The sequence below is a fragment of the Rhinolophus sinicus genome, chromosome 12, assembly GCF_057876585.1.
Source record: "Rhinolophus sinicus isolate RSI-liver-muscle chromosome 12, RSI-T2T, whole genome shotgun sequence".
Classification (NCBI taxonomy): domain Eukaryota; kingdom Metazoa; phylum Chordata; class Mammalia; order Chiroptera; family Rhinolophidae; genus Rhinolophus; species Rhinolophus sinicus.
Window position 1 is genome coordinate 56,910,635 of NC_142512.1, and position 16,527 is coordinate 56,927,161.

General features: G+C 52.1%; 2 protein-coding genes across 2 annotated transcripts in view; one reads left to right on the forward strand and one right to left on the reverse strand.

Annotated features, from left to right (window-relative positions):
* NPLOC4 (NPL4 homolog, ubiquitin recognition factor) overlaps positions 1 to 8,804 on the reverse strand; it is a 47,708-nt gene extending 38,904 nt beyond the window's left edge. The window contains exons 1-3 of the mRNA XM_074320324.2: positions 8,670 to 8,804; positions 5,747 to 5,827; positions 1,115 to 1,227 (exon numbers count right to left, since the gene is read on the reverse strand). Coding sequence (XP_074176425.1) covers positions 1,115 to 1,227; positions 5,747 to 5,827; positions 8,670 to 8,684 — 209 coding nt within the window. The 5' untranslated portion in view covers positions 8,685 to 8,804. The remainder of the gene's footprint in view (positions 1 to 1,114; positions 1,228 to 5,746; positions 5,828 to 8,669) is intronic.
* Positions 8,805 to 8,965: 161 nt separating this feature from the next.
* On the forward strand, positions 8,966 to 16,292 carry TSPAN10 (tetraspanin 10). The gene is made up of 5 exons (XM_019735680.3): positions 8,966 to 9,111; positions 11,529 to 11,845; positions 13,289 to 13,881; positions 15,157 to 15,557; positions 15,901 to 16,292. Exons 2-4 carry the CDS (start codon positions 11,810 to 11,812, stop codon positions 15,548 to 15,550), a joined length of 1,023 nt encoding a protein of 340 aa, XP_019591239.2. The 5' UTR covers positions 8,966 to 9,111; positions 11,529 to 11,809; the 3' UTR covers positions 15,551 to 15,557; positions 15,901 to 16,292.
* Positions 16,293 to 16,527: the final 235 nt, after the last annotated feature.

Genomic DNA, 16,527 nt, shown 5'->3' on the forward strand with positions numbered 1-16,527 from the left:
GGCCCACAGCACCCCCTAGTGCCAACAGAAGCCAACGCAAGCCCTCGGTAGAACACCCACTAACCAGGGGCCCTTCAGGACTCCCCAAGAGCAAGTCTGGTCTAGTACAAGCTCTCAAGAAAAGGTCACCAAATGTACAAGAGAAACAAGCCACCATGAGTTCGGGTGGGCAGGGACAACGGGAACAAGATTTAGACAGCCAAGGACTTCAGATTTGGAATTACAAGGTTCAGGATATACACGTATACAGTCAATTTATAGCAAATGGAAATGGAGTGAGAAAAGTGCGAGCATCAAGAGGCCCTCCCAGGTGACTGGTGGGGCTGTGGCATGCGGGACAGCAAGGGCCGGGTTCAGTGGCTGTTCCCAAGTGCCCCCACATGGACAGCTCAACCACACGTCAAGCCCAGCCACAGAGCAGTGCAACAGCAATCCTCACGAACCCTGAATACATGCAGGGAGACAGACTGCCGACATCGCGAGACCCAAAAGGGAAGCATCGTGTGTATGCCAGGCTGAGGCAGAGCCCCCAGAGAACCCAGGTTCTTCACTGGGATCCCAGGGGCCAGTGTGAAGCAGAGCGAGCAGCAGGAAGGAGCCTGGAGCGACGTGACTGGACACAGCTGCGGTGCACTGTAGTAAGGTCTCTGCACTCTAGGTGCCTCCCAACATTGTGACCAACTCTAAGGCACACCAGGGGGTCCTGCCAGAAGAAATGTGGCGTGGGCAGTGGGCCACTGCCCTGCCGGCCCTCTGACCACCCCCCACGCAGGCCCCGAGCTGGACCTCCGCACAGAGCGCGGGCAACGCCCCTCTCTCCAGAGCAGCACCTGAGACTGCAGCTGCACACGCGGCCTGGGGCCATCACTTTCTCCTCAGGGACTCACATCTCAGAATTCAGCAAGTCAATCAGACCGGCTCAACAGTGACCGCAGACCTGGTGTGACTGCTCAACACCTGGCAAGAAGAACACCTGCATTTCGGTCAGTAAAGTGGGCTGTAATTAGAGAGGTGTGAGGAGGAGACAGGCGTGAAGAACGGAGCAACCTTGGTGCATAACTGGTGTCGCCGTTTCCCCCGATGCCGTCCCGTCCCCTCCCCAGTGGGCACTTACTTGATTTTGAGCAGGTTGAGGGACTTGGTGGACGACGCTGTGATCTCTCCAGTCTTGTTTCTATTGATGTAAACTGAGAAGCCGTTGTTCTGGAAGCCAAACTCCTTTGCGACCTGAAACAAGCCCCAAATGGCAGAGATTTAATAAAACATTTACATGTCAATACTCTGACCACATACACATCAGACATGACTAGAACACTCACTCAATTTAGAAACTGCTCATTTACCAAATCTCTCACTATTTCCTGTCTTGTGAGGAAACTGGTACTGCTTAGGCAGACGTCAAGTAAAATGAGAAAAATGTCCAAAAAGAAGCAGAGCTTTGTATAAATAAGACTGTGTGACAAATTTAAGAGTTTGAAGCAAGCAAGAGTCATGACCATATCTGGAAAGTCTCATTTGTACTTTTGAAATCCATTGTAAAAACCCAATTCTGATTTTGAAACCTAACAGAAGAGGACTGAAGCCATCAAAAGATGCGCGTAATTGCATGGCCAGTTACCGGTTCGATCCCCACATGGGCCGCTGTGAGCTGCGCGCTCCTTAAGAAAAACGAAAAAGATGCCTGTAAGTCAGGAGTGAGTAGGCACCGTGCCAGGCAGCGGGCACCCTCCTTCACTCACTCCACACATGGAAGCAGCCCTGCGTGCTGACTCCTCTCGCGTGCTCGGAACAACTGGGAATAAAAACAGACCAGGGTCCTGCTGTCGAGGATCTTACTGTCAAACGGGGAACAAAGTCAACAAACACGAAAACCCCATGGCAGGAAAGGAAGAGAGGTGCACGGAGCGGCCCTCCGGGCGGGAGGACAGAGAAGGCCGCTCCGAGGAACCATGTGAGCAGAAGCCTGGTGAGCGAGCCCGCCCGCCAGCAGAGCTGGGAAAGGACACAGGCGGGAGGAGCAAGCACAACCTGGACGCAGCAAGGGCTTGCGGAGACAGAGGCCAGTGAAGGGAGCCCAGCAGGCAGGCAGGAGGCAGGACAAGACGAGGCTGGCGAGGTGGACAGGACCACATGGGCAGTGGGGAGTCTGCATTCCAGCCCGGGAGCCATGGGAAGCCCCAGGGGCTGAGGGCAGGGGCCCCAGAGCCACTGTCCCATTTCTCATCACCACCCTGCTGCAGGTGGGACGAGGAAGCAAGAGGGCCAGTGGTTTAGCCCCGCCCTGGGGACACGGGGGCTCGGAAGAGGCCAGGACAGTGCAGCAGAGGGAGGAGCACACCTTGCAATTATTATAATCAACAGCTTTTGCTAATGGGCAAAAGAAGGGGGCAGAACGGAGCGAGGGAAGGAAGGACATCAGAGTGGTCTTCCAACTTCTGGCTTGAGCACTAGGTGGCACCTGTTCTCAAGTGCCACCCGTAAGGCAACCATGAGAGAGACTGAAAGAAGGAGAGTGAAGTAAAATCAGGCCTTCCATTGGACTCTGAGATTCGAGGTGATTCCCAAACACCCCAGGGAAGGCGTCGGGCAGGCCACGAGTATTTGAGTCTGGGGCCAGGAGAGGGGCCAGAGCTAAAGCTGGACGTTTTGGGGTCAGCAGAGGAGAGTTAAACAAATGAAGACAGAGGGATTCTTGGCAGACAAACAGAAATGATAAAAAAACAACAATCAAATGGAAATTCTACAAGTGAAAAATACAATAACTGAAACAGAAAACTCACTGGATGGGGCTTATCAGCAGAAGGGAGCTGACAGAAGAAAGGGTCCATTAACCTAAAGGTAGGGAAACAGAAACTACACACTCTGAAGACAGAGACGAAAGAAAAATGAGCAGAGCCCTAGGCACCGCTGGGACAATGCCAAATGATCCTAGAGAAGAGAATAAGGGCAAGATTGAAAAATATTTAATGAAAGAATGGCCGAAAACCTCAAATTTGATGAAAAACATAGTCACAAACCTAGAAGTTCAGGAAAAGTGGCCCCGGCACATCGTGGTCGCACAGCTGAGCCACACGTGATGGGGACCAGAAGACAATAGAATGACATTTTTAAAGTGCAGTAAGACGTGGACACTGCCAGCTGAATCAAAAAATGGTTCAGATGACCGGCCAGGTGGCTCAGGTGGTTAGAGCTCCGTGCTCCTAACTCCGAAGGCTGCCGGTTCGATTCCCACATGGGCCAGTGGGCTCTCAACCACAAGGTTGCCAGTTCAATTCCTTGAGTCCCGCAAGGGATGGTGGTCAGTGCCCCCTGCAACTAAGATTGAACATGGCACCTTGAGCTGAGCTGCCGCTCTCGGGTGGCTCAGTTGGGTGGAGCGTGTCCTCTCAACCACAAGGTTGCAGGTTCGACTCCCGCAAGGGATGGTGGGCTGTGCCCCCTGCAACTAGCAATGGCAACTGGACCTGGAGTTGAGCTACGCCCTCCACAACTAAGACTGAAAGGACAACAACTTGATTTGGAAAAAAGTCCTAGAAGTACACACTGTTCCCAATAAAGTCCTGTAAAAAAAAAAAAAAGAAAGAAAAGAAAAAAAGAAAAAAGACTAGTACTTTAAAAAAAGAATGGTTCAGAAAGGCTAGACTCAGTGATGTTGTGGGGAGATCCTATACTTAGATGTTCCTTCTTATGGATGCGTGAGAGTAATGTGTGATTAAAATAAATTATTTCCAAATCCATCTAAAAAAGTTTATGAAAGTGTACAATTCTAAATGACAAGGGAAAGCAGGTATGACGGCATTTTTTCCTGTCTTGGTGGTACATGACCATTTCTCCTTAAATTCAATAATGGCTTACATTTGATGCAGTACAGCAATAGTACAGTATGATCCCCTTCTGGTACACACATGGGCACATACACATGTAGGGGTGTGCATGTAAGCAAGCACAGTGCACACATAAGACAAACCGTGTTAATGGCTATTTCTGCATGGTAGATTTTAAAGTGATTCTGACTTGCATCCTTATACTTTTCTGTACTGTTTGAGCCTTTTATAATTAATCCGTATTACTGTCATAATCAGAGGAAAAGATTTCCATTTTCGGGGAACCACATTCCAGAGTGATAAACGTGTTTAATTTTGAGAAGTCCTGAGAAGGCTGCTCCTAAGCAATGACTTCAGCCATCGAGCTGTCAAAACAAACTACGCCTCCGTGAGCTCAATCACTTCCGATGGTCAGCGGTTGTGTCCGCATTTCTCTAAGTAAGGTGGCAATGAGCTACGCAGAGGGAGATCCCAGGACCTCAGGGATACTGCCGAAGCAAAGAAGTCAGAGCTCGATGCTGGGTTTTTAGGTTCCTCTGCAATCTGAATTTAACCTGTCTGACAACTCTACACTTGACACCAAGCACAAAAGCGTCAAGTTAAAAACAAAAGCATACCTCTACAAGGTTACTGCAGGTTTAAGAAATTCCCCATCACAAAGCCTCAGAAAAGTAAAGAACAACTGTATGCCGTCCTCTTATGCCTGGTGTTTATCCTCACAAGTGTCTAGGCGATAGCTCCTTAATGCTTAATCTTTGTCTCAGATGACCTCTCTCAAGAATTCCAGCATTTTCTGTATTCTAGTACCATCCCTAGGAGCAAGCTGACAATGGTCAGCTGCTACTAAGAGCAAAGAGTAGGATGTTAAAAATTTCTTGAAGACTCAGAGATTGTCTTCTGTTACCTATTGCACCTAATCCTTGTTCCTTTTATTCTTATAAATATGGCCCCATACACAGTGCTGTTGAAATCATGATAGCAATGACCTTTTAGAAACCAAGTTTCCCAAATACGTGTGGCTTCAGTTACAGCTCACAGACCCACTGTGCTCCTCAGCAAATCTCACTCCCTCAGTCTGCAGTTTCCACCTTTGTGAAAATAACATCAGACATCTAAAAGACATCTAAGATTCCCTCTGGCTCTAACAGTCTATGACCCTACAATTTTTTCGCTTATGAAAAATAAAAAACAGTGTTTTTTTTATCATTACAAAGGTAACACCTGCTTACAACAAATTCAAATAATATAATGTATAAAATAAAGGCTAAAGGTTAGTAAACTTTTTCTATAAAGGGTTAGACAATAAATATTTTGGCTTTGCAGGCCACACTCTGTCACAACTACTAGACTCTGCTGTTGGAGCTCAAAAGCAGCCAGACAACAGATATATAAATCAATGGGTGTGGCTGTGTCCCAATAAAACCTTCATAAAACAGCCAGCCAGCCCATGAACCAGTTTCATGCCGTCTGATGTGAAATATAGAGCAACAGCACTCTCCTTACTGCAGGCCTGCCCTCCTCGGGCTGCCCATTTAAGTCTGGCTGTGCTCTTCCTCAACACACTCTATGTTCGCACAACAGACTTACATGGCTTTGATTTCATAGAACAAAGTGGGATGACTCCATATATGTTTTTAACAACTCCCCTTCGATAGACGATTCGATTTTCACTCTCATAAATAAGACTCCTGTGAAATACCATTACACTTACATTGGCCCTTGGTCCTGCAATTGTTCGCTATGGTCAGCTGTGACACAATCTGATCCTGTATCAAACCAAGCAGTCGTGACAGACAAAAGCAATGCAAGAGACTGAACCTGGGAGTGGGCGGAACCAGGAAATACGGGAAAGTGAAAAGACACAGAGCAGGAAGGGAATAACAGCAGAGGATGATCTGAAAGGTAAATAAAGCCACAGGTACCTTTTTCAAAAATGCTGCAGCTGTCTCTCTCTTTGTTGCTGTGATCCTCTTCACCCCATCTGGGGACTGGACACGAATTATCTGTTGTCAAGGAAACAGGATGGTCACCACGCAGACCAGAGGGCCTGCTTCCATTACTAACATCTGCAGGCTTTCAGCACCTGGGGCACTGAAACCTACAAGCCAAGCCCCACCCTGCCCCGTGCAATGCCCAAACCAATGTTTCCAGAAGATGAAGCAGAGGTACGAGTTGGAGAGACACACGAAGAGTTCTGCCCTGATTCTCAACTCTGTTGTTTCACTCAAGAAAACAACTTCAATTTTTCACCATTATTTATAAAGAGTATACCTGAAACACTAACATTTTTCTTTTCAGATTTACAAAAAAAAAAAAAAAAGGCAGGAAAACCCCACCATGAATCATGAATGACTGGGTTCTTTAAAAAAAGATCTCACTTTGTTCTGTCCTGTACACAAACATCAGACTGACTTAGAAGAACCAGAGGAAATCTTCTACTTTATTTACTTTTAATAAAAAGATTAAAAGAAAAGAAAAAAAGGTGTTTACCACCGTAGTAAAACTTAGCAGTATTTTAAGAACATATTTTCATGGCAAGCCTTAAACGCTGGCAGCCTGAAAGGCCACTTGACAAAGACCATCACTTTCCAGGGCTTGACTTTATGCTGACCAAAGCCCTTCTGAAGGTGAGTTACTACGCCTGGCCACCTGTACAAGGGGCATGAGACGGCATGCCCTGCCGCCAACAACACAGATGATGCTCCAACCACCTGTGCTGAGGGAGGAAAGACAGACAGAAATATGCCAGAAAGTTCTCATGTGGTAGTTTCTCCTCTCAGCAGTTACTGCGCTGTGTACTATATTTAAAACAACACTAAGCAGATGAAAAACATCACAAGCCGTTGTCTTTTTTAAAAGATGTTCACTGACACACGAAAAAAGCCACAATGGCTTTCGATCTATCTGTTTTTAATCAAACAAATGAAGAATAAATAGTCTAGATTTCCCTAAATCGCTTGACTGTCCTTCTCACTTTCTAATAGTTTTCACTTGACTGAAAAGGCTTTGCCCCCATATTGTTCTCAATTTTTAAGATTTTGTTTTTGAATGACCCTTATGAAATCCCAATTGTTAAGAGCATAAAATATTTTCTACCTTTTTACTTAACTACACCTGTTCACTTTCTCTCTTGTCCGTGTGGAGTACAAATACAGATGCTTTTGACTTTTGGTTTCAGGTACACCCCACTTGGATTCAACACCTAGAAAAACGTTCTCGTAACTTGCAGTATGGTCATTAGGAAACCACTTCCACCTATTTGTTTCTGAAATGTCTCCAACAGACAAGTTAAGAGGTGAAGAGCTGTTTCTTTTTTGTGACCATCCCTCTGACTGTTCAACTAGGAGCAAGAGCAGGACATGCCACTCCAGGAGGAGCTAAAGGTCAGGTTCACACGTGCCAGGAAGAGTTCTACGGCTTAAGAAGTTGTTCTACTTGATCATCGACAGGGCACGGCAGTCCAGGTTTCCAAGAGTCCAGTACAGCACTCCAATAGACAACACAACTTGTACTGACGGAAGTTCTGGCTTGGTCTGACCTAGGCTACAAAGTAAACAAGAAGGGACTGACCTGACAACATGGACACACAGCCACTTGGTAACTTAGGTTTCCCTGTTTATTAGAAAATGAGCCCGGAATATTTCTTGGGGGAGTCGAAGAATTGGTCAGAGAAAGATCAGCTTTACCCACAGAAAGTTCCAGGACTGTTCCAAATTCAGAAAAAAAAACTTTCTGAAATCAATTTCAGAAGAAGGATCTGTGTTAATTCCTCACAATCTGAGAAATTCAACAAGAGACCCATGCTATCAATGGGAGCCTAGCCTTACTTACACCAGTAGAAAACCGGCCTCGTCTGAACCACTCACTTGTCCATGCTTACTTTAATTGAGTTACAGTAAAAAGAAAAGTCTGAGAGCAGATTTGAGCGCTAATTCTTAACCTAACAAGTCACCAATGATTAGTGAACCTTATTTTAAAAGGAGTCAAGTTTCTCTCAGTCCATCTCCAGGTTGGGAAACACGGAGGACACACCAGGGCCCCTGAGTAAGGATCTTTAGAGAAAAGCCATGGACTGGCTGCTGCGGCATCCAGAAAGGAGTATCACTGCCATTCTGGACACCTAGCAACACTGCAGGGGCCCTGGTCCCTCGGCTAAAGCCAGAACATCACTTGCCACCCAACACGCTGCTTTGCTGCCCGGGGGAAATACCAAATATTCCTTCATGGTGACAAAAATGCTCCCGCTGGCTGGTCTGACTTTCTTTCCTGCCACATTGACTTTTGGGGTGAAACTTTCCACCAACAAACTCATGGCCGGTTTTTTCTGATTTTTACCGACTTTCTTCCTTTAAGGGGTAAAAAGGAGCGTGCCGAGTCCTAACTTCAGGTGGTAAAAGAAGCCAACTTTGGTATTATTCTTCTACAGACAGGAGGCTGTCAACTTTTCCTTCCACCGAGGAGCGAGCCGACCAGGCGCCAGCGCTTCTGTCCCCGTCGGGAGGAAGCGCTCTCCTTTCGTGAGTCGTGACGGGGCACTGACGGGGCTGGGTGAGGGGGCAGGACAGAGCCACAGGAGTTGAGCAAAGGACGGAGCCCCCCACACAGCGCCCGGCAAGCCTCTCCGCCACGGGGAGGCACAGCCCACCGGCCTCAGACCGGCCCGCCTTTCCCAGCACGGGTGAGGGTCCGGGACGGAAAGGAGCCGAAGGAGTGGAGGTCGGAGAGCCCGGCTCCGCGGTGAGCCCAGCGCGGAGGGCAGGCGGGCCGCCGGGGCCTCCCACAGGCCGCGACGGCAAATCTGCTGCCTCATCCCGGCGCCCGCTCCCGCCCGACCGCCCCACTCACGATGCTCTCGGCCATGGCGGCCGCTCCCGCCTCCGGGCTCGAGCCCCGGGCCGCCGCCACCTGCCGCCCGGCGGGCCTCACAGCCCCGGCCCCGGCCTCAGCCCCGGCCCCGGCCTCCCGCCGCCGCCGCCACCGCCGCTCCAGCTTCGCCGCCCGGCCGCCACAGCCGCGACGTCCGGTGCCTCACCCAACGCGCTCCCCGGACCGCGCAGCCCGGAAAACAGGTTCCGGCCGCACCAACGGCCGCGCATGCGCATGGCGGCCGGCGCGCCCTCCGCCACTCGCGCGGCCGCGCCCTTTTCCCTCCTCGCGCGTGGCCCTGAGCCACCACCTGGCTTCACGGTGAAGAAAGCCTTTCAAAGATGGTTTTATTCATGACAGATGCTCGTTATTGGAAACCCAAGAAATACAGGAAAGTCCGAAGAGAAACAAATAACCATTGGTGCGTTGTGATTCGGAAAATGGCATTGCGGGCCTTTCGCTGGTCACATATAAATAGAGAAATGATTTCAGGAAGGTGACATCGTGCCTTCATGTTACGAAAAAAGAGAGAAGGTATTTTCCCTGACGCTAACATAAGAGAAACAAATGAATTTAGGCTGCATTTTAGATAAAAGTTTCTGGGGCACAGAGATACAATATCCTAAAATGTGCCACCAGGGCCAGCTTGGGGGGGAGGGACGGGGCCGTCACCTCTGCCACTCAAAGGACCTCATGCTGCGTTCAATGTTCTGCTGTCGCTGTCCTAAAATTGGAAATACTTTTTAACAAGGGGCTTCACATTTTCCTTTTGCAATGAGCCTGGCAGATTTTGTAGCTGACCGTGCCTATGATTGTAAGCAAGTCACGAAAACCTCTAAGAGGCTAAAATCTATGTTTTTTTGTAATCACACCATGGTTCAATTTCAGATTGTATTTATTTAACTCCTGTGCTGAAAAAGTTAGGAAATTTTTACTTTCATTTCCCCCTATCCCCACCTCTTAATGTCACTGCTTTCTTTCAGTAGTTATTTGAACTTGGCTTATTCATTCCATTACTGAATTATTTTTTTTTAAGTTTCTCTCATCTTCTTTAGTGGCAACGGGTTTTAATAGTTTATATTTTTCTTTAACTTTTTAAAAATTAAGACTATTGTTCAATTATAGTTGATGTACAGTATTAGTTTCAGGTGTACAGCATAGTAATTAGACACTTATGTGACTTACGAAGTGATCCCCCAATAAGTCTAGTGCCCATCTATAGTTATTACAATATGACTGATACTCCCTCTGCTGTACTTTACATCCCCGTGACTGTTTATTTTTTTAATTTATTGGGGTGACAATTGTTAGTAAAGTTACATAGATTTCAGGTGTACAATTCTGTATTACATCATCTATAAATCCCATTGTGTGTTCACCACCCAGAGTCAGTTCTCCTTCCATCACCATATATTTGATCCCCCTTACCCTCATCTCCCACCCCCCCACCCCGAATACTTACTGTCTGCTTTCTGGGTGGCATGGCTCTAATGCTGAGGATACAGCAGAAAGAGATAGAGCCCTGCTCTGGTGGAGTCCACCAGCAGGAAGCAGATTATAAACAACAGATCAGCATAGGAATACACAGGAATACACGTCAGGTAATGGCAGGGGAAGGGCTGAAGGGTGGTAGAGGCTATTTCAAGTAAGAAGGTCAAGAAGGGGCTCTCCGAGGAGAGAGGTCTGAGCAGGTCCCAGATGAAAGAGACATGCGGGTATCTGAGGGAAGAGTGAAAGACACTGCAGGAAAAGCAAGTGCAGAGGTCCAGGGGCCTGAGAAGAGCGGGGTGCTCCGGGAACAACCAAAGGGCCGGTGTGGCTGAGGACGGGAAGCCTGGGGAGGCTGGGTCAGGAAGAACCGTGTCAGACGTACAAAGGCTATTCCAAGTGTCAGGAAGCCTTTGGAGGGTGCGAGTGGAGGAGGCGTGCTCTCTGTTACATTTTAGGGTTTTTCTGGAGGCACAGTGAAGAATAGACATCGAGGAGGGGGCAGCAGGAGAAGCAAGGACACCCCTGAGGAGGCTGATGTGACTGAGGAGAGGAGAGACTGTGGTGGCAGTCAAGGACAAAGGGTGGCTGCATCCAGGAGAAACTGGAGGGAGAGTGGGTAGGATTGCCCGAAGTACTGGTGTGCTGGTTTTCATTCTGCTGACACACATCCTTCTACTCTCACTTTCCTGTTGTTCTCATGCAGAATGGCCTCTGAGCTTTCTTCTTGTCTTGTAACCAAATGTATTCCTTACACGCATACAGAAGGACAAGGCTATGTCTTCTTCGTGAGTCTCCTAGTGCAGTCATGTTCGAGTGTTGCATGACGACAGACGTGACACTCTTTCGTGTACAGCCACCCTTCAAACTTCCCAGGCTTGCTCCTGCCTCAGGCACAGCACTCCCTGTTTCCCCACCCCCCTGTCCCCAGCCCCAGCAACCACCAATCTTCACTCTGTCTCTATGGCTTTGCCTATTCTGAATATTTTATATAAATGGAATCATACACCATGTGGACTTTTGTGACTGGCTACTCTCACTGAGCATCCTGTTTTCAAGGGTCCTCCAAGTTGTATTGAGTGTCTGTGGCTGAGTAATATTCCACTGCATGGACCGACCACATTTGTTTAATCTGCTCTCCACGGATGGACCTCTGGGTTGTTTCACCCTCTGGCACTTGTGAATATGTGTGTCCAATCCTTGCGCGTGTCCGTTTTCAGTTACCTTGGGAGCCAGACATCTTACAGTGAGGCCACCGCCGATCACCCCCCACCATCACTCATCCGCCTCTGCTTGCCTCTTAATTTACGGCCGTGTGAGGTAGCGTACATTTACCTCTGCTTGCTTTAGGACTCGCCTGGGCTAGAATGGAAGCTCCTCATGACTGGGGAGTGTCAGCTGCTCAAGAAGCAAGATAGTCTGTCTGCCACTGAACAAGCAGGGGCTGTCTTAAGCCCTAAAACGTGATTCCTCACATGATCCCATCATGACTGTGGTGTCACGGTGAGGCTCACAGCTCACCCAGCCCGGGGCTCCCAGCTCCCAGAGCAGCCGGGGACACCGCAGCAACAGCCCTGGTGTCCCAGCCAGGGTGGCCAGACAGGGGACCTGCGAACCTGTCCTAGTGGGGGATGAAGGAGGGAGAAAGGAGCCCCCTGCTGTCCCAGGTAAGCCAGCACCCTCGGGGTCTCCTGGGGCTTGGAGATGTCCCCAGCCCCAAGGCCCATGGGAGCTGCTAAGATGGGGGATGGTTTACTAGCCAAGCACTTAACCTCACCCAGCATCCTGTCCGGACTCTGAAATGTGACCCGGCCTTGCGCGTGCCCCCAGGAAAGCACACGCCCAGGGGATGGCCACACAGGGCTGGTGGGCCTCCCTCATGTCCTCCCCTCCCCTCCCCCAGGCCCCTCAGCCTTCTCACGTCCACTGTTGCCCCCTTACTCACTGCCCCTATCGCTCAGTCCAGTGCCAGTCACTGGACGAGGGATCCAGGGTGGAGTCTCTGCCAATCTGGGGTGACCTCTGGCTCAGGGTGTAGGAGGCACTGAAAGCTCGTGTCCCTCCCAGGTGGCCGTGGAGCTAGGAGATGACCCCCGCTCCCAGCCCAGACCCAGGCCTCCAGCAGACACACAGCTGGCACCAGCAGTTGTCCTTCAGCTCCCACTGATTTTTTTGGGTCTGAAGGGCTGATAAATAGCCCCCCTCTTCTCTGCTCTGAGTCCAGAATCAATGCAGCATCATTCAGAGCCAGACAGGTGGGGAGTGAAGTGACAGCTTCTTCCTGGTATCCTGGGTCAGAAGGGGACCAAGCCAGGGCACAGGGCCTTAGCTCCCTCATCCTTCCCCCAGTCACACTGCATCACTGGCAGAACTGGGTGCCTGTGGGTGGAGGGGCTGGGGTGCGGGGTGGGGGGACAGGCAGATCTGAAATTGAGATTGTCCATTAAGGCGCCAAGTAGAACAGCCTTAGCAGCTTCTCCAAACCTCACCGAGAAATGAGCCACTCCTCTGTGGGGGGACCAGCACCCCTCTGCTCCTCACCTTGGTACGGACAGGGTCCCCTGGGCTTGGCTGAATGTCCTGCTGGATGGCAAGGCAGTGCAACCCACAGAGCCCTGGTCTCCCAACCCGGCCCTCATTGCCGTGGGCCTAGCACAGTGTCTGCACTCAGTGGGGATGACCAAGTGGATCCTGGGACATCGAGGCCAGTTTCAAGGGGGGAGGCAGAAAGGGCAGTCACCTGAGCCAGCCCCTCTGCCTGGTGGGGCCCACCTCCTGGCCGGGGTGGAGAAGTCCCCGTGTGACCACATCCTTCATCACATAGAGGCAGAGGGGAGCAGGGAGAGGTGTGCGTTTGCGAAGCACACATTCCTGCGGTCACCTTGTTAAATCTCCACCATGGACTTGAACGGTGCAGTCATGCCATTGCAAAGGAGTTAGGACCCACACCATCCAGGACACGCCTGGAAGCTCCCATGTCCGTGCTGGCTGGGATTCTGAGCCCGCCACCCCCTCCACTGCCCAGCTTCCCTCCCCCTGCAGGCTCTGACCCCATACCATGGGGTCACACTGTTAAGAACCCCCCTCTCCGGTGCCTCCTCCCTTTGCAGGACGCTGTGGGCCAGGAGCCACCCCTCTCCAAGAGCAGCCAACTCACTCCGTGCCACCTGGGTCCAGCGCTCCAGGAGAGATGGGCATGGAGGCCTGGCCTTGGGGGAGGCCAGGCCCCCTCCCTCCCCTGGGGAAGCAGCTGCGTCAAGTGCCTGACCTTTCTGTCCAACTTCGTCTTCTCTCTGCTTGGCCTGCTGGCCCTGGCCATCGGGCTCTGGGGCCTGGCCGTCAAGGGGTCTCTGGGGGATAGCTGGGGGGCCCCCCTGCCCGCAGACCCCATGCTGGGGCTGGTGCTGGGGGGGCTGGCAGTCAGTGCAGTGAGCCTGGCGGGCTGCCTGGGCGCCCTCTGTGAGAATGCCTGCCTGCTGCGCTGCTTTTCCGGGGGCCTCCTTGCCTTTCTGGTGCTGGAGGCCTTGGCGGGGGCCCTGGTGGTGGCGTTCTGGGGCCCGTTGCAGGACGGCCTGGAGCACGCCTTGCGCGTGGCCATCACCCACTACCAGGATGACCCCGACCTGCAGTTCCTCATGGACCAAGTGCAGCTCGGGCTGCAGTGCTGTGGGGCTGCCTCCTACCAGGATTGGCAGCAGAACCTGTGAGTCCTGCAGCCAACAGGGAGGAGGGTGGCCCCCGGCAACCACACACTCATGCACACACACCCACATATATGCGCTCACATGTGTACACACTCCCACATGTACACGCTCAGGCCCAGCCAGGACCAGGTGGACATGCGGGGACCCTAACGGAGAGGCTCAGCCAACAGACTTAGAAAGTCACTTTTGGGGTTTTTTTAGGTAAGGACATCCTACAAAACATCTTTATGTCAAATGAAAATAGCTTTTAGGTTAATTCAGGAACTCTCCCTCCATTGTGTGTGTGTGTGTTGTATGTGTGTGTGTATTCAAGCATTGTGTTTAGGAATACAACGCGATATATTTTCCATTCTCCTCAAGAATAGCTGTTTTGTCACCTATCCCTCACGTGCTCTCCACGTGACCCCTACGACAGATGGGACATGCCCCTCCCCTGAGCCTTTCTGGGCGACAAGAGATGGAGTCACATGGGGACTCTTGAAAACTGACCATTTGTGCCAACAGTCACCGGAACGTGTTGGGCCCATTCCTGCACCAGGCACTCTCCAAACAGACACATGTTCTCGTTTGGTGGCTATGTGTGACCTTGGACTGGTGGCAGCCCTCTGTGGCGTCATGGCCACGTATCCTGCTGGCCTTCGAGATCCTGCCTTAGTGAGGCCCACTCTTCTGGGAGAGGAGACAGTGCCTGGGAGGGAGCGTGAAGGATAAACCTGGAGGTTTCAGGGCCCTGGACACATGTCGAAGGCCAAACGCACCTGGGACTGTTGACGAGGGCACCACTGCCTCTCAGTCCTGGGAGCTCCTCCCAGTCTGCCACCTCTTGTCCCTGCCCAGTGCTGCTCCTCTATCCCTGCTAGACCCACTGACCACTGACCACTACCGAGGCCCTGCCAGGCCTCAGCCCACCTTCTCCTGCTTTACTGGACGAGCTCACACGAACTCAGCAGAGTCTCCCCCCACCCTCATCAAATGCCTGTCTCTCCCTCCACCATCTCACTAAATACATCCCTTCCAGCCAAGAAGCTATTCCACCTGCCAGCACGTACAGAGGGCACCCACAGTGCCAGGATCAGTTATAGAAAGCTGGGTACCGTGTGTGTATGTGTGTGTGTGCACGTGTGGATTCAGGCCTCTGTGCGTGTACAGCATGCCTGTGCATTCATGACTGCATATGTGTGTTCGTGTGCCTATGCATGTGTGTGCCACGGAAGTGTGGGTAAGAGACGTCCGACGCTGCATCGGGTCCCAGAACAGCGCCCGTGCCCCCGCAGGTACTTTAACTGCAGCTCCCCGGGGATCCAGGCCTGCAGCCTCCCGGCCTCCTGCTGCATTGACCCCCGGGAAGATGGCGCCTCTATCAACGACCAGTGCGGCTCCGGGGCCCTGGGCCTGGATGAGGATGCAGCTCAGAGAGTCGTGCACCTGGAGGGCTGCGGCACCCCACTCCGCGAGTGGCTGCGCAGGAACATGCGGGCGGTGGGCGGCTTGGCGATCGCGGTGGTGGTAGTCCAGGGGGCGGAGCTCCTGCTGGCCACGCGGCTGGTGAGGGCCCTAACTGTCCGCAAGGGGGCGGCGGAGAGCTCCGGAGTGGGCGGAGCGGCGGCGCCTGTCCACCCAGGCCGTGGCCCCCGCGACCTGCCGGCCCCCAAGTCGGCCCCGGAATGACCGGAAGGTGAGACAAAAGTCAGGGGCACCGGGATGGGGTGTGGAGCCGCAGGCTTCCTCTCACTTCCCCTCCCAAGGAAGGTGTCAGAGTCCCGCGTGGGGCACTATGGTCATGCACCTCGGACACCTGGCCTCCTCCACCTGCTGTGCCTCGGGCCTCCAGCGTCCCCTTTCCCGAGGGCGGGGCTACCCAGCTCCTACCCAGTTCTGCTACTTCCCTGAGGCCCAGCCGCTGTCTGATTTCCCTCTTTCAGAGGCTTTTGCCCCCAGACCATCAGCTGGCACTGCCCCCTCACTTGCAAACCGCTGGGGTCTAACTGCAGGCTGACCCGCTGCCCACTGCCGGGCAGTGTCTGCCTCCCACAGAGGGTGCCTGGCTGGAAGGAGGGCTGGATGAAAATCCTGCTGCAGAAGCCCCAACTGCAACCCTTGCCTGTGAGGCCCCACCTAAGGGCCCAGCCTAAAAGACCCACCTGTGATGACGCCCACCTCCCACCTGGATGACCATGTGGGACACTGCCTCTGAGGCCATCCTCAGACCCTCACCTCCAACCACCTCCTACCTCCTTCTCAACCACCGAACGACCGCCTCGGAGCCCACGCCTGAGGCCCCTTGTCCTGACACCGGCCACCCGCCCTCTGAGGCCACCCCCCCCTTTCCTGTCCACTGTGGTGGTTGGGGTTGAGGCCCAGGCCTCTTTCCAGAAGGCTTTTTGGGGGAGTAAATTTTACTGATGAATCATTTGCACAGTAAGTCGCACTGATGTCACATGGACAGCATGCGGAAGTCTTACCTAGCTAAACACCTGTGGACCCCCCCCCCCAGTCAAGACCCTGCCGTAGCAGGCGCCCTCGTCCCTTCCCCACAGTCACCTCTGTTGCAGCTTCATCCTCTTCCCTTAGGGTAGACTTTCTGGCTTTCACATAAATGGGGTCACAGAGGGCCCTTCCCGAGAATCACTGTCTGGTCACTGCAC

Excerpts from the sequence above, each read along its gene's own strand:
- TSPAN10 (XM_019735680.3), top strand. The coding sequence starts at position 11,810 with ATGAAGGAGGGAGAAAGGAGCCCCCTGCTGTCCCAG. Across the intron at positions 11,846-13,288 it reads GGAGCCCCCTGCTGTCCCAG|GACGCTGTGGGCCAGGAGCC; the intron begins GTAAGCCAGCAC and ends CTCCCTTTGCAG. Across the intron at positions 13,882-15,156 it reads CAGGATTGGCAGCAGAACCT|GTACTTTAACTGCAGCTCCC; the intron begins GTGAGTCCTGCA and ends GTGCCCCCGCAG.